This window comes from Myodes glareolus, chromosome 1, assembly GCF_982192425.1.
Source record: "Myodes glareolus chromosome 1, mMyoGla1.1, whole genome shotgun sequence".
In the NCBI taxonomy this organism is placed as follows: Eukaryota; Metazoa; Chordata; class Mammalia; order Rodentia; family Cricetidae; genus Myodes; species Myodes glareolus.
Window position 1 is genome coordinate 74765521 of NC_142026.1, and position 20919 is coordinate 74786439.

Sequence of the window (20919 nt, forward strand, 5' to 3'; positions counted from 1 at the left end):
AGTACCTCTTAGCCAATCACCTCTAATATAGGCCATGAGTGGGCGTGATAATTGGCCCAGAACCAATGCACAGGCAAGGGTGGGACCAAGGGCGGGAGCTTCCTCGCGCCAATCGGAAGTATCGGAGAGTGGGCCTGCTGGTCGGAGGTCGGCTACGGAGCCATGAATATTTTGCCCAAGAAGAGCTGGCACGTCCGGAACAAGGACAATGTCGCCCGCGTGCGGCGCGACGAGGCCCAGGCCCGGGAGGAGGAGAAGGAGCGTGAGCGGAGGGTGTTGCTCGCTCAGCAAGAGGTAAGCCTGGGGCTGGTCCGGAAGCACGGAGGGCCTGCCGGTCACTCGCTGTCAGACGCGGGTCAGTGTTTGGCGATGTTTCTCTGCAAATCCTTTGCTAACTTCCACGAAACCTTCCTAGATTCCCCCACTGGTGTAGTTGAAGTGGCCAGAGACTAACACATAAGAGTGGAACAGATATTCTGATTACTTTATAGTTCGTCCGCACAAGTTAATTACCAAGCATCCACTGTATATATGTCCCCCACCTACAAAGCGCTAGACTTGAGAAATCCCTCTTAGAACAACTTAAAGGGTCCTTAAAGGGATGTGCGGTCGGCACTGAGCGCAACGGCTTCAACGAGGAGGGCAAAGGGCGGACAAGCTGGAGCCCGCTCCGTTAGATGCGTTTTCCATCATTGCTCCCCGAGACAAACACACCCAGAGGCTTTGCTTGTTTTTCAAGACCGGGTTTTTCTGCACAACAGACTAATAGACCTGGCTGTCTGTCCTGGAACTCGTTTTGTAGACAAGGCTAGCCTTGAACTCACTGAGATCCACCTGCCTCTGCCTCCCAAGTGCTGGGATTAAAGGCGTGCGCCACCACCGCCTGGCCAGAGGGTTTCTTTCTTTGAAACAGGGTCTAGGTTGCCCTGGCTGTCCTAGAACTGGCTATGTAGACCAGGCTGGTCACTACCTGAGATCCGCCTGCTATGTCCACCAGAATGCTGGCATTGAAGACTACACACACATGACCAGATTTTAATGATTACTCAGTCTTTTTTGTTTACACTTAAATCCCTTGGCCAATCATGAATTGGTGTGGGTTTTTAAATTTTTCAAAGTAGCTGGATTTGGTGAGGTTTGTAATCCCACATACTGAGGCTGTAGAGGGGAGAATTATGGAGACTATCCTGAGCAATTCAGAACCTACCTGGGATGGGGGTGACCACTAATGTTTGGAATAGTGACCTGGAGCCACACCTGGGAGCCAAATTCTTTGTCCAGAAAGTATGGCATGGCTGCCCAATAAGCTGTATTTGGTTTGTGCATGTGTGTGCTGCATATACACTAAGCAGGGGCTTTACGGCTGAACAAAACCATCTCTACCTTATAGCTGAGTGTTTTTTGTTTGGTTTTGGTTTTTGGAGACAGGGTTTCTCTGTGTAGCTTTGGAGCCTGTCCTGTTTCTGCCTCCCAAGTGCTGTGATCAAAGGCATGTGAACTTTATGGGACTTTATTTTGTGGGCCCCTACCCTGCTGCAAAGTGTGGCCCAAGGACACAAAAATACTCTGAGTAGTTAGGGATTTTTTTTTTTTAAAGAATTTATTATGTGTACAGTGCTCTGTCTGCAGGCCAGAAGAGGGCACCAGATCTCATTATAGATAGTTGTGAGCCACCATGGGGTTGCTGGGAATTGAACACAGAACCTCTGGAGGGGCAGCCACTACTCTTAACCACTAAGCCATCTCTCCAGCCCCTGCTGAGTGGTTTTTTAATAGCCGCCTTTTTGTTTTCTTTTGTTTTGCATCACCGTAGGCTGGGAAGCCTTTTGTTTTAGGCTGGGGACCTACCAACAATTCCTGATAATCAGGTTTACTGGTTTTTTTGTTTTTTTGTTTTTGGTTTTTCGAGACAAGGTTTCTTTGGAGCCTGTCCTGGAACTAGCTATTGTAGACCAGGCTGGCCTTGAACTCACAGAGATCTGCTTGCCTCTGCCCCCCCAAGTGCTGGGATTAAAGGTGTGTGCCACACTGCCCAGCAAGTTTACTGTTTAAAACACCCATTCTCCACTCCATATTAGAAATGGTGCCTTTTCTGGCTCCCAGTACCTATACTATGCTCATCTCCCCCTCTAAAGGTTCTTCCAGATAGTTTACTTGTATAGCCTTGCCTGTCCTGGAACTCGCTCTGTAGACCAGGCTGACCTTGAATTTGGAGGTTAAAGGTTTTAATCCCAGCACTTGGGAGGCAGAGGTAGTAGAGTCAGGCCAGCCTGGTGTACAGAGCAAGTTCCAGGACAGGGTCCAAGGCTACAGAGAAAAACCCTGTCTTGAAAAACCAAAACAAAACCCACTCAGCCTCTGCCTCGTGAATGCTGGCATTTAGTCATACACCACCATTAGCTGGCCCATGGCCCTATCTTGTAGCCCCCAGCACTTCTATGTTCTGAAGGTCTTGCCTATAACTTTCTTCACAGGCCCGAACAGAATTTCTACGGAAGAAAGCCAGGCGCCAGAACTCACTGCCTGAACTGGAAGCAGCAGATGCAGGAGTTCCAAGTTCTGGCCCTGTGGACCTGTTTAAGGAGCTGCTGGAAGAAAGGAAAGGAGTGCCCAGAGGCAATAAAGAGCATGAGGAAGAGAAGCGACAGGAGAAGGTAAGCTGGCTTCCTCTGTTGGAATCCTGGGGGGGGGACTGTGAGGAGGGGGACAAGCTGTAACTAACTGTTAGGATATGTTGACAGATGAGCACACAGGACATTCTGAATGTGACTGAAAGCACATCATAATTTGGTTACTGATGCAGCGCACTTAAGCTGTTTCTGATGTTAACCTTACTCTGAGACTTAAGCTAGACTGAGATGAGACCTCAACTATACAGACTAGGGTGCCCTCCAGCTCACAATCCCCCTGCTTTGACCTCCCGAGTGCTGGGGTCATAAGCGTGCACCGCCAGATGGCACTCGTGCTTCTCAAACTGTGAATTTGTTCTGTGGCTCTCCTGCATCTCCCATTCCAACTTTGAAGGTGCTTGTATCCCACTGAAACCAATCTGCTTTGCTTTTCTGCAGGCTTTCCCATAGACTTCTCCCATCCTCCTTTCCATCCCTGTCCCCTTACTACATACATTGCCACTGTCCTTTTACTCTTCCTTCTCCAGATTAGCCCTTAGCACTTTGCATAGCTAGTCCTGTCCCTGATTTCCCTTGTTGAATGACTACCTACCAGCCCGTCTCTCTGAACTCAGGCCCTGGCTTTCCCTACTGCCACATCTAGGGCTCTCAGAGGGACTGAAAAGACTATTTTGTTTTCTTGCCCCCACAGGAGAGGCAGGAGAAAGCTCTAGGCATCCTGACGTACTTGGGCCAGAGTGCAGCAGAGGCCCAAACTCAACCTCCTTGGTACCAGCTCCCCCCAGGGAAAGGGGGCTGCCCTCCAGGCCCAAGCCCAGATGAGAAGATCAAGAACCGGTTGGACCCACTGAGGGAGATGCAGAAGCACCTGGGAAAGAAAAGGCACAGCAGTGAAAGCCATCTTAGAGAGGAGAGGCCTCAGAAACAACGGCCCAGAGAGTAAGAATAGACTTAGCCCACAGTAGAGCAGAGTGAGACTCTGGGGACCCTAGCACACCAGTGTGCTTATCACAAAAAGCTCAACAGGAAAGGCAGGATGAAGTGCTTCTTAATATGTGGTCTATAGACCTCTGTGGAGACAGACTTCATTTAGGATATTAAGAATAGTATCTCCTCTTATGGTTAAGGGTATGTGTGGATGCTTGTATGCAGGATTTCTCAGGTTGCTTCCCCCCCCCCCCAATGTGCATGGGTATCTTGCCATGACTGTCTCCCAGCACGGGAGACGGAGGCGGGAGAGAAGGGGAGGAGGACAGAGGCAGGTGGACAGGGCCAGCCTGGTCCACAAAATGAATTCCAGTACAGTCAGAGCTACACAGCACGGAGAAAGCCTGTCTCGAAAAACCTACCTTAAAAGATCTTTATGGCCCTTAGGTTTTGTTTTTGTTTTTTTTTTATTTTATTTTTCTGAGATAAGTTCTAACTATGTAGCCCTGGCTATCCTAGAACTGACTATGTAAACCAGGCTGGCTTTGAACTCAGTTTGTCTCTGCTTCCCAAGTGCTGGGATTAAAGCATACCCACATCACACTCAACTGTCTTATATTGCCACAGCAGAAGGCAGCATACATGGAAGAGCCCTGTTTGACTTTGGTCCTCAGTTTTCTTCTTTTGGATTGAGACATAGTTTTTGTGTAGTCCTGGCTATCCTGGAACTAGCTCTACAGACCAGGCTGGCCTCAAACTCAGAAATCTGCCTGCCTCCCATGTTGACCAAAGTTTAAGAATCACTAGGATTAGAAAATAAAAGCAAGTTTCTGCCTACATTCTATCAACTGTAGAAGGGGTACTCAAAGACTAATCTTTTTATTTCAAAATGGTGCAGGGACCCCAGGATACTACTAAATGTGCTTTCTTGACCTGGAGGGGCATCTGATCTTAGAACCATAGGGAGGCACAGCCCTTGAAGTGTGTCTCTAAGGACTTGCTCATGTGACCCAGAACCAGGTGGCTTCTCTCAAGCTTTCTGATGCTCTCTCCTCTCTACAGGCCACCTTCCCTACAACAGCTCCGAGCTGAGCGTCTTCAACGAGAAGCAGCTGAGAGGGCTCGAACAGAGGCCCTACTGGCCCGTGTACAAGGCCGAGCATCCCAACAAGGTCAGGTGGAAGTGGAAGAGACAGATGAAAGGAGGCGGCGGTATAACTCCCAGTTCAACCCTCAGCTGGCCCGGCGCCCCCGCCAGCAGAACCCCACTCCTGCCCACTAACTCTTGGGGAATAGGAGAGGCTGCAGCTGCCAGCCGTCATATAAAACTATTTATTCATAAATATTTTCCAAAATGAAAATAGGTTTACCAAAAAATGTCCCTCACTGGGGAGGGGAGGAGGGGGCAACTCTCACTCCCAGGCCCCCAGGGTAGGGCAGAGAGGAAGAGAAAACCTCCCTGCCCTTTCCCTGCTCCTGGGGGGGAGGGTGCCCCATGGCCTTGGGCCTCCCCCAGTCTTCCAGGGCAGGGCCCTCACCTGGGCAGGGGGATCAGCATGCGGGGGGGAGGGGTCAGGTAGAGGGGGCCGGTGTCACTGGAGGTCCCGGTCCTCCAGGTAGCGGTATTCAAAGGTGAAGCCTTCCTTCTTCCGCTGGCCCCACTTCTCGTAGTCAAAGTAGATGTAGGTGCCCTGGCCGGGGAAGAAGGTGGTCAGTGAGTGGACGAGGAGGGGAGCTGAGATCTGGGCCAGGCAGATGACAAAAGAGGCAGTTGTCAGGTACACGGAGGTGTCAGTCTGATTGCTCTACATGCTTGCACTGTTACGCTCCACCCCTGGTGATTGTAGACTAGTGAAGGGGGGACAAAGACGGCAAGCCCCAGGTAGGCCTGCAGGCTTTCTCTACAGTTTTGGAGGACACAGCCATGAGGTCCACGCTTATGTTCAGACCCTGAGGAATGGGGACCAACGGGTGGCCTACAATGTACAGCATCCATATCCAAGTGCTCTGCAGTGACACACACTTCATTGTAACTGAGATTCTAGTGACTCAGTGCCCTGAGATGTATTTGAGGACCAAACCAGGGAAGGACAAGAAGTCTGAAATCGAGGTTGGAGATGATACAGTAAAAAGAAAAAAGCTGGGTCAAGTGTCTGAAATGCTTCAAAATGGTCTGGAAGAATGTAGGGAATGGAGTAGAGTTCTGTAAGAATGGGGACCAGTGAAGGCCAGCTTGGCATCCGGAAGTGTAGGTGGGGAAATGTGTACGGGGAAAGCCACCATGGAACACACCAACTGAAAGCAATTAAAAAAAATTCGTGACGCTCACTGTATAGCAGGCACCATTAGTACTTACATGTTATTAACTCATTTAATCCTTGTAACAACTGCATGAGATGGGTACTGTTACTCCCATTTTTACAGAGAGAAACAAATGAAGAGAGGTTCGATTGACTTGCCCAAGATCATCCAGCGAAAGCTGGGCTCAAACCCAAATCAGCTGGCTTTGGGGTATTTAGGGAGTGGAGTTTCCAATCAACTAATGACTGAGACTTGAGAAGGCTGCCTAAACAGACTTCCTTCCAATTATGCTCAGTCCCTGTTCTGCTGGTTGCCAGGAAAATAAGGGGTCAATGAGGTCAGGTTTAGGAGATATCAACTATAAAATCCCACACACTCAACTAAAGTCCTAGGGCTGCATGGTAGAGACAGCAGCTCAAGGAAAGTTTCTCTTTGGAAGAAGTAACAATGGCACTAAGAAGTGGACAAATGGAGAGACAGCATCCCAGGAGTGTGGGAGGTCAGTTTGGTCAGTCTATAGGACCGTGCTTGAATGTCAAAGGCCAGCAGCAAGTTTGGGCTTGGGGACACTAACCATACCCCAGTGAGACCAGGGCAGGTGGGGCCCTCACCTGCTCAAACTCATCTGTGATGGTCTTGGGCTCCTCATGCCTCTGGAACCACATCATGTACTTGGTGTGGAATCGCCAGGACTGCTTCTTTAGGGCCTTGGCTGCCAAGTACTGTGCCTTGGTTCCCTGGGAGAGAAAATGCAGAGAAAGATCAGGGGGTTTCCAAATTGGGTAGGGAATGGGGGATAGGGCAGGGCATCAGGGCTAGACCCAGACCCCCACCACAGACCAGCTGGGGCAGAGAGTCCATTTGCAGACAGTGCTGGAAGCACAAACATACCATGGTCAGAAGAAAATGAGACAGGAGGTGAGAATTGCTTTGAGAAAGAAGAGAAACTAATGCATAATGAAAGCTGAGAGAAAACTATGTAGAAAACTCAAAAGGGAGATGGAAAGGGGCTGACTCACTGCAATTAAGAGGTCAGACAGTTCCCTAGAAGTCTCTAGGGAGGCCTGAGAGTGCAGTGCCTATTGCAGTTCAGAGGCTATCCTCAACTAAAGGGTTTACCAGGAGCTGAGAACTCTTGGTAGTTGAGTGTGTACACAGCCTAGGGCCTGCAGCCTTTCCCTTAGTCTGGGCAATTAGAATGCCTTGGGACTGGACAGGTTTGTTTGAGGGGGCCTGGGATGGGGAGGGGTGCGGTCCCAGTGGCCGCAGTGGGACACCCACCTCGCCCCTCCAGCCCGAGGGGGGATGGCAGCGGTGGCGGCGGAGCTGAGGGGCCCGAGGCTGCCCCGGGGGCCCTGCTGTACCTCCAGATAGTAGAAGATGAAGAAGAGTGTCTCGGTTGACAGGCGCTGGTAGAACTCCACGGTGTCCGAGTGTGGGGGTGGCATCTGGTGGTGGTAGGGGGGCGTCGGGCAAGGGTTCCGGGGGAGGTATTGCCTGTGAACCAGAGAGGATTTAGTACCAGGTGACTTCCAGTTCCTGGCCTGCCTTCAGGAGGGTGTTCTCTGCTCTAAGAAGCCCCAAGCCAAGTCCTCAGCACTTTGAGATGAGTACTCTACCTAGTCTCTCAGGACCCAGGAACCAGCTCCTCCCTCAGACTGGGAGTCCCGGTCCCCAGCCCCTTTCTGCAGCCCCTCACCGAATGCGCTCGGAGTCAGAGGGGTGGGGCATATGGTGCCAGGCGGCCTCTTCCATGGCCTGCTGGTAGAGCTGCTCCTTGGTGAGGGACACTGGCCCCAGTGGACACACACCCAGTGACAATGGTATGTTCACCTCTGACAGCTGCAGGGGTGGCTGGGCTGAGGTGGGGGGTGCTGATGTGCTGCTCAGGATGATGTCTGTAGGGAGGGATGGGGCACCAGGCCCCTCAATGATGAGGATGGATTCAGTTTCTTCTTCTTGGCTTTTGCCCTCCCCACCATCCCATGATTATCACCTCGCTCTGTTAGGTGTAAGGTTGGCACAGGGTCCTCAATACCAGAGCTGATAGCTGCCCGTTCTGCCATAGATTTCAGAGAGCTCAGAGGTTCAGGGGCCTGGGAAGAAAAAGGGGATGAGCCTCAGGACCTGGAGCAGAGACTGGGTTACATAAAAATGCAAAGCCTGATGGGACCTGTACACTCTGCCTACTTACTCTTCTGTTGCCAGTTCTCTATTTGCAAGATCTACCTATATTATGCTAAAACACCATGGCACATCTGAGGTCACCATGAGAACATGGACCACTGATTCTCTACTGTGTAATTCTGCTCAGGGTCCATGGTACATTCCAGAGGAAACAGTACCCTACAAAACACAGTGAACAGGCCATAGCACACATTGCTATAAAGACATTACATGCTGAAGGAACACCCACTGGACTGCCCACAGTAATATGGCATCTTGAGGAAGGTGGCTGGCAGGACTGCAGGCTCTGCTGTTGCCTTAAGGGTGCTGGCCATCCCCTGGGTATTCAATCTCCTTGGGAACATCAGTGGGTCGGGTCTGCAGCCCCCACACTGCTTGCTTTCCCCGATGAAACAGCTTAGGGCTGGCTCTTCTACCCACTCTGTGCAACCCTTCCATCACCAAAGCCCACCCACAGACCTGCACCCCAGCTCTCTTGGAGGGGACTCATTCTGTACTAGTCACAGCCAATAAGGCCTAGTCCTTTATCCTATTCTTCCCTCATCCCACCCACAGCCTCTCAGGAGCCTCTCCACAGTGTGTCACTTATTTCTTCTCCCCTCAAAACCATGGTAAAGCCCTATCGCCCACTCAGTAGAACTTATAAGATGCTTTTATCCCCACTAGAAAAGTAGACACACTGGATTTCCTGCTCCAGGATAGGCTCAGGGCCCACATCTGAGGAGCTCACCTTGATTTCTGGGGTACTGCTGAACTGTGGAGGACCATTGAGCAGGGTGCCAGCTGCTTTGGCCTCACTAAAGCTGGGCGTTGGAGAACTGGGGGGATTCACAGGCAGTGGCACCAAGAGGTTGGGTCCCCCTGAGTTGTTCCCTGAGCCTGAAGCCACATTCCCAGCCCCTGTTGGGGCTGCCGTACTGGATTCCTTTCTGGGTAAAGAATGGAGGAGACACAGATTAAGATCCCTAGAGAATTGAGTACAGAAAATGGGCTCCAAAGGGGGCAGCTGAAGGCAAGACAGCAGGGGTGGGCAGGAGCAGAATCAATCTCTAGGGTCCTCTTCCATACAGCAGAAATTGAGTTGGGAATGCAAGTTTTAGGATCCCTTAACAGCTTAAAAGAAGGGGGAAAACTGGGGCAAGAATCAGAATAAATCTATTTATAAATTGATAGTAATTCATGTACTATCATGAATGAATAAAGTAGCCTTGCACAGGCACACAAGGTGTACTCCCACTAAGACTGCTAATGTCGGGGGCAAGGTGGCAGATCTTTCAGCATTGTTTGGAAACAGCTGAAGTAATCTGATGTCCTAGTCCTCCATTTCTCCAACATGACATTTTACTTGGAAAAGGGAAAATAAGCCCCCACACCAATGTCAGACAGGTTGCTTCAGAGCAAAAAACAGAAATGCGGAGATAGCAGTCTCAAACCCAGAGTAAAAAAATCAGTAAAAGAGAGGACAAAGCTGGGAACTAATGCATACACATCCCAGGTGGTAAGCAGGGACAGAAACTCTTGCTGAGGTGAAGGCAGAGTGCACTGGGCAACACCAAAAAAGGACAGAACTTGGAGCCTTGCAGCAAGGATGGCATGAGAGCCAGTGCCCACACCTTGCCACCCCAGAACTCACGAGGTGCTTGGAGCTGGGTTGTGAGGGCCTGACGTGGGCCCCAGGGCTTGGCTGCTGGCACTGCTGCCCCCACTGCTGCTCAGGGCCACTTCTGCAGGGCTGTCTGCAACAACTGAACTGTAGCCTGGGGAAAAGAAGGGCAAGTGTAAACAGGCTGTCAGCCACTGACCACCTTGCCCTGTTCCCCAAACTGGCCTCCACTTACTGGTGGCACCGTTCTGCTTGCCAGCCCCTCCGCCTGTGCCACTGTTACTATTGCTGCTGCTCCCTCCGCTGCCACCACCACTTCCCCCGCTCGGCTGGGCACTGGGGGGCCGGGGCTGGGCAGTGCTGGGCCCGCTGGCATTGGGTGGGGCCACAGCCTGGGCATAGGGGGCAGGAGTACCCGAGTTGTGGCTGGGAGCTGGACTGGCCTTGGGGCCCAGGGCACTTGGAGGTGCTGCTGGGGTAGAGGCCCCATTGTTGCCAGGGGTGGAGCTCAAGGCAGAAGTGGCAGGTGGGGGGCCAGAGGGATAGGTGGGCGGCACAGCTGGGGACTGGGGGTGCTGGTTGCTGTGGACAGGCTTGGAGCCATTTTTGGCTGGAGACTGCAAGAAAGAAAGAATAGAGAGTCAGGTACTAGACCAACTTGTCCACGTCCACTACCCATGAGCCTCTTACTGCCTCCCCACATATTCTCTGACCTGCTATCAACTGTCCACACCATCCAAGGCACCTAAGAGAAGTCGATTGCCTTCATGTTTAAGACCTATTTATTTCTAGCCCACTCAGCTGTCCCAAGACCTTGCTGGACATTGCCCCCTGTAGCCCACATGATCCAACAGGTTAGTTTGTTAAAACAGAGACCATGCTAGGCGGTGATGGCACATGCCTTTAATCCTAGCACCTGGGAGGCAGAGACAAGTGGATCTCTGTGAGTTCAAGGCCAGGCTTCAAAGCTATACAGAGATATTCTGTATATCTAAAAAACCAAAAAGAGACCAGTGGAAACTCTTAAATACCCTCAAGTTGAGATGTAGAGTAGTGGTGCATGCCTTTGAGGCAGAGACAGGCAGATGAGTTTGAGATTAGCCTGGTCTATTAGGCCAGCCAAGGCCACACAGTGAGATGCTTTCACAAAACAAAAACTAAACAACCCCCTCAAAAAACAAACAAACAAACAAACAACAACAAAAATCTCAATTTGGGATTAGTTGGATCAGCCTAAATGTTTAAGAGTCAGGGAACTGGGATAGCTAAAATACTTCTGAATGTCAGCTAAAGGTCCATTATAGTCACAGAACTATAAAATACACTGCTCCAGAGTGTAATGACCAGGAAATCCCTATCTCAGGAAGTTCCAACAACCAGGCTGCCATGCTGAACCTCCTCTGGACTTCTGAACTGCCATAAGAACCTCACTTACCACGTACCAAAGGTAACTGGCCGTTCACTATTTTCCTGGGATCACTGCTGACAGTCAGGGAGCCCAAGGTGGCAGAGCTGGGCCCACTCCCAGGAGTCCCTGCCCCAGTCTCCCTCACTCTATTACCCTTGCTGTTCCCCCCAACCCTGCTGCCCACTGAGGTCCCCCCACCTGGGACTATCGCTTTTATCACTCCAGAGGGGCTTTGGGATCCTTCTGCTCCAACAACATTCATGTTTCCTAAGGAGAAGTCCTCTCGCAGGGACTACTTCCTGCAGCCAGCATCCTAAAAAGTCCACCTCTCATATTTCCAAGCTGCCTGCCACAGCCCCCACTGTGACCTGCTGCTGCCCACAGTACCATCCAGTCTTCCTCTGCGGGCCAGAACATAGGCCACCTCAACCACAGCACCAGTCATCAGCCTGTCTTCAGGGTGACACTGTTTCTTGCATGCTACTGTCCCAAGAGCCCAGCATTGTGGCCAGCACTCCAGCTTCAGTACTTTAAAGGACCACTGAATAAACAAGTGACAAGACATCAGTCAGACTTGGACTCACCTGACTGACTTCACTATCTGTTGAGCGGCCTCTCTTCTTATCATCTTCAGAGTTTTCCTGATGTAGGGGAAGTAGTGTCAGAAACTATGTGACCTCCAGGGTCCCAAAACAAAGGGCAATCCTTTAGGGACCCAGGAGGGCCCTTAGTGCTCTTAATCTCTCAAAGGCCCATTTGATGGGCCTTGTGACCCACAGCTGTTCCAACATCCAACCTGAAATTCTGGGAAACACCTAAATCTGAGCTCGTTAGTACTGTCTTCTGAGAGTCAGCACCCACTCCCACGCTATCAAGTACCCAGCAACTTGCTTTCTTTATAGACTTCAACCCTGGATCCCTGTCAGAGAAGAAACACCCAGCTGCTCAGGTCCTCAAGCACCCCACCACCACCTAAAACCAACATGCATGGTAAACCTGAGTGGGAACCTAGGGTCTATCTTTCAGCTTTTTTATATCCATTCCACACCAGCAAGGGCCTCAGAGGCCAAAAAGCCTAGACTTTCCTTTCTTAGCTGCTCTCTAGGGGAAGATTGGGCTTCTCATATCCCCATGGCCACCCTTTTGGGAACCCAGGTTATTAATAACCCCAGACTCTCACCGTAGTGCAGTTAGCTGGGCTGGGTGGGATGGGAGAGCTGGAAGTTGTTGAGGTGGGCGTGCTGCTGGACTGGTTGAAGATCTCATCCTCCATGTGGCTGTGGCTGGGTGGGGAGGTGGCGACCAGCGCCTGTGCTGTGGGGGCAGGGGAGCAGCATGCTTAGCTAGCTCAACCACGCCTCCTGCCCTCACCCTCTGTGCCATGAAGGTCAGCCCAGGGCCTCACGAATGTCCTCGAGGTCCAGGTCGTCATAGAGGAATTCGTTCTCTTCAAAGTCAGGGTCCTGGGATGAGTCGACGTAGTACTCCACGTCATCCTTGATCTTTCGGATGGCGTCAACCAGGATGGAGTCATTGTCCAGCATGCGCAGAATGGTCTCCAGCATACGTACATGGTAGCGGTGCTTTTCGATGTGCCGCTTCAAGCCCTCAATCCGGTCCTGCTTCTGCTGGCGAGCCCAGGGCCAGGCTCAGGGGCTGCAGAGCACCTGCCTGGCCCTCCTGCCCCCACAGAACCTGTCCTCAGTCCCCCATCCCCAGGGTACCCCAAAAACTCCACTCCAGCCCCTCCTAGCATGGGGCAGTGAGGAGTCTGCCCACCCTCCGTCCCAGTGAGGACCAATCTGAGGTTTATGGCATCTCAGGGTCCCACTTTTCCCTCCTCAAACCCCATTGGGCTCTGGAGATCCCTAGAAATCTGCTGTCTGTGCTAGCCCTACACTTGGCCTATCTGGCTCACCTGTCAGCAAGTGTCACCCAGGCCTCCCACTGTTCTGATCTCTGCCTGGAATATACATCCCATCTCACTGCAATAGTAATGATAGTAATAAGGATAAACAATAAGAGGAGCTCCTGCTCCTCCTAAGGTTCCAATTCCCTTTTCCACGTGACACCTTAGTGCCAGTTCCAAATTCCTCCTTTTCTCAAAGGAGGACCCCTACTCTTTCCCTCTCTGATTCTCAAATCTCTCACCAATCATGACATATCTCTCACTTCCCATCCCAACTTCCTTCTCTGGTGATACCATTAAGTATACAGCCCTTTGAATTCACACTCTACAATCCTACAGCTATAGGATCCAGGACCCTAACATATGTCTTTGGTCCAAACCATTGCCAGTGGTTTCCCAGAGACACCCCACCTCCAAGGAGAAACTGGGATCTTTGGGGTGCTGTGTACCGTCCCAATCTGGTTGTCCCTCCACATCTCACTTACTCTCTGGTCCCTGATGAACCTAAGTCTATCTTCAACCCAAACCACCCCTAACAAATATCCCATGATTCTATCTTACCCCCTCCCTATACCACTCAGCTGGCTAGGCTGCCTCATCCTGCTTTCTCCAATCTCTACCCCAGATGTATTTTAGGCACCCAGAACTAGATTCCCACAAGCCTCCAGAGGCTTCCTGTTCACAGGCCACATCCACCCCTACCCCGTGGGTGTGCTTCTCCCCTCACTCACATCCTTGTCGCCCTTCTTCTTGCGTGTCTGTACCGACAGTGACTCCACCTCACTCTCAAACTGGTCCACCTGCATATTTAGGGTGTCAATGGTGTTCTGGGGGGAGAGAAGGGAAGAGGGGTTCGTCCTCAAGCCCCTGACATATATTTAAGTCTGGGCCCATGTGCTCATTTCTTTCTTTGTCCCAACTCACCGTGAGCCACTGGCCAACCTCTTCCTTCTCCTTCTGAGCAGGGTCCACCTTCTGAGCCAGACCTAGGCCCTCCTTGCTATAAGCTTTGGTTTTGGTCTCTCGTTCCACAACTTTGAACCGTTCCATTTGCTGTGGAGAGTACAGTTGGTGGAGAGCTCTCAAAGGTGAGATAGAAGCTCTAAGGGCCAGCAATGCTAGAAACAGCCTGGGGACCTTATCTCTTAGACTGAGCCCTCATCTCTGCCCTTTCCTTGGTTGTGGAGACATTAATCTTCCCAGGAGTCTGGAGTGGCTGCTCCACCTCTGCCTTTTAGGGTCCCAGGAACCTGGTCATACCACCACCCCACAGAGCCCCTGGCTTTGATTTCCTACCGTTTCAATGAGCTTGCGGTTTTCGATAAGCTGCCTTTTGTCCTTGATCTCGTTGGATGCTACCCATGTCTTGATCTGGTCCCTCAGCCGCTGAAGAGAGAAGCAGCAAAAAAATTAGGCTGCAGGCGCAGGAGCTGGGGCCCTCAGTGACCTCTTCTCCCTGGGACCCAGCAGTCCACTCTCCCCATTCCTCCTCCCACAGGACAAAAAGAGTCCAGCCCCAGTCCCCTCACTTGTAGCTTCTTAATCTCCTTCTTTAGGTCAGCCTCATACTTTTCTTTCTGGTTCGCGTTGGCTGCATTGTGGAGCTGAGGGATGAAGAATTCAGCAGTCAATGTGAGAGTGGCTGCCCAGAACTCGCCATAGCAGTAAAGGTCCAGTCTCTTCCTTGGCTGAGAAATCTAGAATCCCCTCCCCATAGCTGATCTTAGAGATGCTTCCCTAGTCAACACCCTGAGACTTTGAACCTCTTGATGGTTCTCCCCACAGACCCAGATTTTAAGGTTTCTAGGATGTGTACCTTTTGCCAAATATCTTCAAACTGCTCCACGCCTTCGGACACCTTCTTGAGGCAGCGATCAATCTCACCTGGCCAGAGAAGAAGACTTAGGATCCTGACAAGGCAGCAAATATCCAAAGACAAGTTTCCAGAAAAGAGGGCGTGTGGTCACATTTACAGCAGGCAGTCTATTACCTTGGAGTTTGCGCTTGTCCGCCATCTTCCCTGCCCTACAGACGAACTCTCTTCATACTCCCTTGGAAACGGACGCTGCTGGGGAAAATTGGGTAGGATTTAACATCTATTCTGTGGCTAGTTTAAACCCAGAGGCATGGTGGGAATCATGGAGTAGGTAGGATGGTAGAGGAAAGAAACAGTTACTTGCCCTCTTCCCTACCTGATAACAGAACTCAGGGCCTTGCACATTCTTTCATCTAACTACATCCCCAGCTATATTTCCTATCTGATAAGGAAGATCTGGCCTGTTCCTACATTCCTTCAATTGCCCAGTAAAGAGACAGGCAGAATGGATTCTGGGAAACTGTTGAAACAAAGAATGCTGTATCTTATTTGTGGACTTAGGGAGCAAAAACTTTCTGAAGTACAGAGTATCTGTTCTCTAGATGATAGTACAGCACATGCAGCATACAGGTGGATTGCTCAGATGGAGGTATGAACCCCAACTGAAGACTCTAAATGGGTTGGGACCAGAGGTGACAGGGAGAGGCCACTCCAGGCAAGTCGGGAAATACTTCCCTGGCAACTCCTGGAAAGAATGAGATACTGTGTATGCAGGTGTGAACTAAAGGGGAAGAGTGACAGGGGATTTCTCCACCTATGAAGACCTGAACCTGCTCACACAGGACACAGCAGGGTACCAAACAAGAGGATCTTACACTTTCAAGAAATTTATTTCACAGCAGAATCCTGGAGCCCCAAAAGATAATGTCCCTGACCAGAGTGTCTGACATTAAAAATGATTATAGAAACTTGGGAGCAGGAAGTAGCACCTCAAAGAGGGCTGGAGGAGATAGCTTACAAAGATAAGATAGTAAAGAAGTACCTTAGCTGTGAGAGAGCAGATCCGCACACATGGAAGAATTCCGTATCAGATAGACTGGCAATTTAGACTCAGAAACATGAACCCATCAGGGCAGAAAACCAAAACGCACAGAGGGACATCTCTTTTTATTCTGAAGAAAGGTGAGCTTAGAGGGGCCAGAGGACAAAGGATTGAAGAGAGGAGGTCTATATGTAGAGAAATCCACACTACAAAACTTGACTCTGAAACAGGGGAACATGGAGAGGGAGGGTCATGTGAAGAGGATTTCTGAACTGCTAGCAGAAGCTCACCCCGCCCCACCCTGCCCCACCCCACCCAGAATATACTAACAAGTAAGTCTCTGAGAACTAGACTAAACAGAACAGGGGTGCCCCAAAGCAGCTCTTAACCATAAAGGCAGAAACTGTCCTATTCCCACGACCAAGAATTTCAACCTGGTGGGCAGCCATAATGAGGGATCTTACTACCAAGGAAAAGAATACCCAGAGAAATATTTTAAACAAAGCATGCAAGGTCAGAAATGTTTCAGAGTCAGTTTAATGTACTACAGCCAGTGCGATGGAAAAAAAGTGTCTTTCCCTTTCCAAGAAAAGGTCTTAGTATACACTTCAGGCTGGCTTTGAACCCACATTCTTGCCTTGACCTCCCTAATGCTGAGGTAGGAGTGCACTGCCATTCCTGGCTCATTCACTTGTACTAATCACAGATGGCTAGCAACTACTGCAAGGGACATTGCATTACGGAACAGGTTTTAGAAAAAGAGGCCTGGAGAGGATGGGGTTGGGACCTTTTCTGAAAGAATTTTAAAAATTAACTATGTGGAATCCCACTTTGTGGAGAGGTAAGTATGGGTGGCACCAGGGAACTTAAAATCTCTTCAGCACAGGACCTATCAAAAACAAAACAAACAAAAACAGCACTCTTATCTGAGGATTGGCTGACATACCATACATCAGGAATCTTCAGGAAGAGGAAGCAACTAGCAAAAGGACTCAGCAACGAACCCCACTTAGGAGACCAAAGTATAGGTACCTCTGGTCCAGGGACCTTGCATGGAATCAGCAAGAGGTGTTCAGGACCTTGACCAGGAATGAGTCTTGGCTCTAATATCCACCAGCACAGAAAGCCTCTTTTTACACCAAGGAAGGAAGGAATGTGAAGCAAGAGCCTCAGAGGGGTTCTGGGCAGATACTGCAACCTTAAAGAGGTGAAGCCCTCCCCCAATCGCACAGTGAAGTGGTTGGGACTGAAGCACAGGAGAGGAGGTAATATGGCCCTGCAGTAAGAATACAGTACTGTGGCAGCATAAAATGACAGAAATACTAAAGGGGCTAGAAACAAGGTGTTAAAAAACAGGGGCAACAAGGGCCAGTGAGTAGGATCAGCATAAACCAAGCCTGACAATCTAATTTCAATCTCCAGGATTCACATGGTAGAAAGAGAAAATCAACTCTCAAAAAGCCTCTTCCATCTTTACACGTATACATGTGCTAAAATGCATACACACACCAAATAAATAAACACACAAGCAAACAAACAAATAAAATGTCGGGCCAGGGTTAGACTTTTAATCCCAGTCCTTGGGAGACGCAGGCAGATAGATCTCATGGCCAGCCTGGTCTACATAGTGAATTTCAGGCCATCTCAGACTACATGGAGACACAGTCTCAAAAAACAAACAAACAAACAAACAAACAAACCCCAAAAATTTAAAAAATAATTAAGGGCCAGTAAAATGACTCAGTATATAAAGGTATAAAGGTTCTTGCTATGAAGACTAGTAATCTGGATTCAATTCCTAAGTCCCAAATAGTGAAAGCAAAGAACCAGCTTCTCAAAGTTTTTCTCTGACCCCCCACATTTGTCATAACATGCATGCACATACCAAAACCACAACTTTAAAAATATATATAATAAAAAAAGTTTAAGAGCTGCCGATGTCTTGGGTTAAAAGCACTTGTTCTTTTAGATAGTCCAGGTTCAGTTCCCAGCACCCACATGACAGCTCACAAGGGTCTGCAACTCCAGTTCTAGGGGAAACAATAGGCTTCTCAGGGACAGTATATACACAGTGCCCTTACATGAGGGGAGGCAAAATACACACAGAATGAAAGTAAATTTAAACAAATAGTTAAAGAAAAAGAACAGGTGTAATGCTTCAGTCATCAAGATGGGCACAGCTGTGATTAGAGAAGAGTTTCTGCCTGGCAAGAAGCTGCTGCTCCAGAGTAGACCACATACCCAGGAATTTCTACTATAGAGGCTGGAGTCTCTGCTAATGTGGAAGCAACAGCTTCTCTTCACAAAAAACACTCCCCACCAAGAGGGTACCCACACCTCAGAAGCCAGAAAGGAAATTAGTCCTGGAGCCTAAAACTATAGATGCCACCATAGAAGACTACCCATGACATTTTCCAAGACCCTTCTCTAGGAGGCATCACCACAGGGCCCTTTTGAAGTAGGCAAGCTCCTTCACACAAAGCATATACATATACACAGATGGTGAGGGGTTGCGAGCAGCATGGAGGAAGCTGAACCTCTTGGCCCAGAAGGAGGCTCAATCATGAGTCTCTTTCCAAGACTATGGCACATCCTGAAATCAAGACTCAACAGGAGTCAACAAAACAACTTCCAGAACTTTCCCCCACAGGTTTCAAGATTGGCATACATAGACCTGATGAGAGGGACATAACCTTAATTCCTGAAGGCTGGTGCTGTTGAGTGGGCACACAAGCACCTTGGAGCATAGCACAAGGCATCTTGCAGCTAAGAGGGTTCACACTAAAGCCAGGAGGGATGGCAAGCAGCATTGGTCCTTCAGGGACCCTGGCACCGCCACATGGGGATTCCATTAGGTGGATAAAGTATGTCCTGACCAGAGGTAACTGTAGCCCCTGGAGAGGCCCGACACCAAAGGTGGGGAATGAGGAACCACACCTTGAAATGTCAACCCTAATCTTTAGTTCCAGGCAAAGTGACCACAGTGTTCTCTCCCCCAAGTCCCAGACACAGCACAAGAACCTTAACTGTAGACCCACAGAAAAATCACAAGAGTAAACCATACTAGCCAGGCAAGAGTGTCCTAGCCTCAAAGTACACAGGCGGTGTAGCTGTTTCAAATGCAGGAGAGGGGGAAGCTGATACCAAAGAAGGCAGGAACTTCACCTTGCAGGTGACAACACTACCCAACAAAGACAACCCATTGCAGGGAGAAAGGCCACCCCTTGCACAGCGGGAGACCTAAGCGAGGGATGTTTGCATTCCTACTGGGTAGGTATCTAGCTCTGGTCCAAGGCTTTCCCCAGTGTATTTCAATTAGGGGAGAGCACACATACACACAGGTGGGGAAATGAGAATGGAAGCACAGGGAGATAACAACCCATGTGATGAGGGGAGAAGGTGAAGACAGTGAGGAGAGATCGAATCCTAAGAACTGACAGCCACAGAACTGAGATGCAGCTGTTGAGAAGAGGTGCTTCAACTGTTCCCCCACAATAGCATACCAATAACTGAGAGCTCGGGAGCTCACATTCCACCGACACAGGCTGAGGAGAGCTAAACAGCTCCCAGCACACACAGCAATACCAGTAGACTTGACACCACTAGGAAACCACATCCAGGGAGGCCGACAGCTTGCACCTTAGTGGAGCTTGCATCTCCAAAGCTAGAGGCCGCTGATACCCTACCTCAAAGATGGAAAAGACCTGAAGCCAGGAAGTGAGCTAGACGGTGGACAGTCTTGAATCCAAGGTTTGGGGAAGAAGTGTTTAGAAAACCATGCTTCCTTTAAAATAAGGCTAGTGGAATGGGACATCTAGGAGACTTCACTGCCAGAGCTGTGAGGACAAGGTGGAAACTTTGGCTTAGGCTCCAACTCACAACGGGAGCTGCAATCTCGGGTCTTGGGGACTTTTCCTCCACCAGATCATCTCTTCCAAAGAGGCTTCCCCCTATCAAGACACCAACAAACTGGAGCTTTCGGGTGCACAGAGGCCACGCTCCTAAAGGGAGCTCTCGGGGAGGGCATGACTGCAGTTGTGCCCCCCACACCCACAGCTGAAAGCCTCTTCCCCGGCCCGCGCTGCGCGCCCATCGCTCCAAGATCGGCCAGACGCGGAGGAGGGCGGGCACCTCGCACCCGGGGCCGGCGCGCTGCCACGCGGGAATCGGGACGCGGGAGGAGAGCGGAGGCTCCCCGCCCGCCCGCCCGAGCTGAAGGCAGGCCTGAGCGCGCGGCCAGGGCAGGGCCAGGGCCCGGCGGGTCGCGACAGGCGGAGGGGTCGCGGAGCGGGAAGGCGGCCGACGACGCTGGGGGAAGAGGGGAAGGGGTCCGGCCCAGTCGAGCCTGACGCTCTCACCGCAGGAGCTGGCGCCGCCGCTGCGGAGCGTATCGCGACAGGCGAGGAGGGGGGAGACAGAGGCGAGCGCCCGCCAGCCGCCTTTTTTTTTTTCCTTTTCCTCGCGCCCCAAGCCCGGGCGCTATCGCGATAAGAGGGCGCGAAAGCCGGAAGTGGGGTTGGGTTGTTGATAGAGGAAGTGGGCCCGGGATTGTTCTAGACGACCGAGTAGGGGATTCGGGGCTCAAGGGAAGGCCCGGCGGCGGCTGCCGACGGCTCCACGGAAGCTGAACGGGCCCGGTCCAAGATGGCGGCGACGGAGGAGGCCTCCCCTCCGCTCTTCTCGTCTCTGGCGCCGGCCCGCCCCCGAGCCCCGAATATAGGTCCGTCATTGCTCCTGCAGCACGTCGCTCTGGGCCGTCAGTCGCGTCCCATTGGTTCCTAGAGAGGATGCGGCCGGCCCCCTCGCTAGGATTGGCTGATCTCTGCAGGGCGCGGCGTTCGATTGGCCTCCCGCTCAGCTGTCTTGGATTGGCTCAGGTTTTCCTTCCCGGCTCCTCCTCCTCCTCCCCGCCTCAGAGCACAACACGCCAGCGCGAGGGCCTGAGTGTCAATCAGGAGGCCTGTGTCGTGCTGATTGGATGCGTCCGCCCCCTTCTCCTAAATCAATTGGTTGCAGGGAGGAGTCAGGGTGAGGGGCGGGAAGTCGTCCGTCAAGTTTGAAGGCAGCTGTAATTGGTTGCGACGTATAGTCTGCCT

The 20919-nt window shown here is 50.9% G+C and overlaps 2 protein-coding genes across 11 annotated transcripts; one reads left to right on the forward strand and one right to left on the reverse strand.

The window, feature by feature from the left end:
* The first annotated feature begins 93 nt into the window (after positions 1 to 93).
* On the forward strand, positions 94 to 11629 carry Leng1 (leukocyte receptor cluster member 1). Of its 4 annotated transcripts, none has more exons than XM_085691595.2 (6): positions 94 to 294; positions 2475 to 2654; positions 3322 to 3569; positions 4620 to 4729; positions 11012 to 11095; positions 11329 to 11629. In XM_085691595.2, exons 1-5 carry the CDS (start codon positions 163 to 165, stop codon positions 11068 to 11070), a joined length of 729 nt encoding a protein of 242 aa, XP_085547721.1. In that variant the 5' UTR covers positions 94 to 162; the 3' UTR covers positions 11071 to 11095; positions 11329 to 11629. The 4 variants fall into 4 exon arrangements, with proteins under 4 accessions (XP_085547721.1, XP_048308082.1, XP_048308081.1 ...); XM_048452125.3 differs by having other exon boundaries at positions 11346 to 11629; XM_048452124.3 differs by having other exon boundaries at positions 11399 to 11629.
* On the reverse strand, positions 4876 to 20492 carry Cnot3 (CCR4-NOT transcription complex subunit 3). 7 transcript variants are annotated; one of them, XM_048452104.3, is made up of 18 exons: positions 20182 to 20492; positions 14956 to 15030; positions 14782 to 14849; positions 14495 to 14569; positions 14262 to 14351; positions 13890 to 14018; positions 13697 to 13792; positions 12462 to 12684; positions 12237 to 12370; positions 11641 to 11697; positions 9884 to 10265; positions 9679 to 9802; positions 8776 to 8974; positions 7855 to 7954; positions 7558 to 7756; positions 7223 to 7355; positions 6470 to 6595; positions 4876 to 5248 (listed from the first exon to the last, which is right to left on the reverse strand). In XM_048452104.3, the coding sequence occupies exons 2-18, from the start codon at positions 14978 to 14980 to the stop codon at positions 5150 to 5152; spliced, it is 2259 nt and encodes a 752-aa protein (XP_048308061.2). In that variant the 5' UTR covers positions 14981 to 15030; positions 20182 to 20492; the 3' UTR covers positions 4876 to 5149. The 7 variants fall into 7 exon arrangements, with proteins under 7 accessions (XP_048308061.2, XP_085547635.2, XP_048308062.2 ...); XM_085691509.2 differs by having other exon boundaries at positions 4876 to 5299; XM_048452105.3 differs by having other exon boundaries at positions 14956 to 15033.
* Between the last annotated feature and the right edge of the window lie 427 nt (positions 20493 to 20919).

Excerpts from the sequence above, each read along its gene's own strand:
- Leng1 (XM_048452123.3), top strand. The coding sequence starts at position 163 with ATGAATATTTTGCCCAAGAAGAGCTGGCACGTCCGGAACAAGGACAAT. Across the intron at positions 2,655-3,321 it reads AAGAGAAGCGACAGGAGAAG|GAGAGGCAGGAGAAAGCTCT; the intron begins GTAAGCTGGCTT and ends TTGCCCCCACAG. Across the intron at positions 3,570-4,619 it reads CAGAAACAACGGCCCAGAGA|GCCACCTTCCCTACAACAGC; the intron begins GTAAGAATAGAC and ends TCCTCTCTACAG.
- Cnot3 (XM_085691509.2), bottom strand. The coding sequence starts at position 14,980 with ATGGCGGACAAGCGCAAACTCCAAG. Across the intron at positions 13,793-13,889 it reads AGGTTGGCCAGTGGCTCACG|AACACCATTGACACCCTAAA; the intron begins GTGAGTTGGGAC and ends CTCTCCCCCCAG. Across the intron at positions 6,596-7,222 it reads TCATCTTCTACTATCTGGAG|GGAACCAAGGCACAGTACTT; the intron begins GTACAGCAGGGC and ends TTTCTCTCCCAG.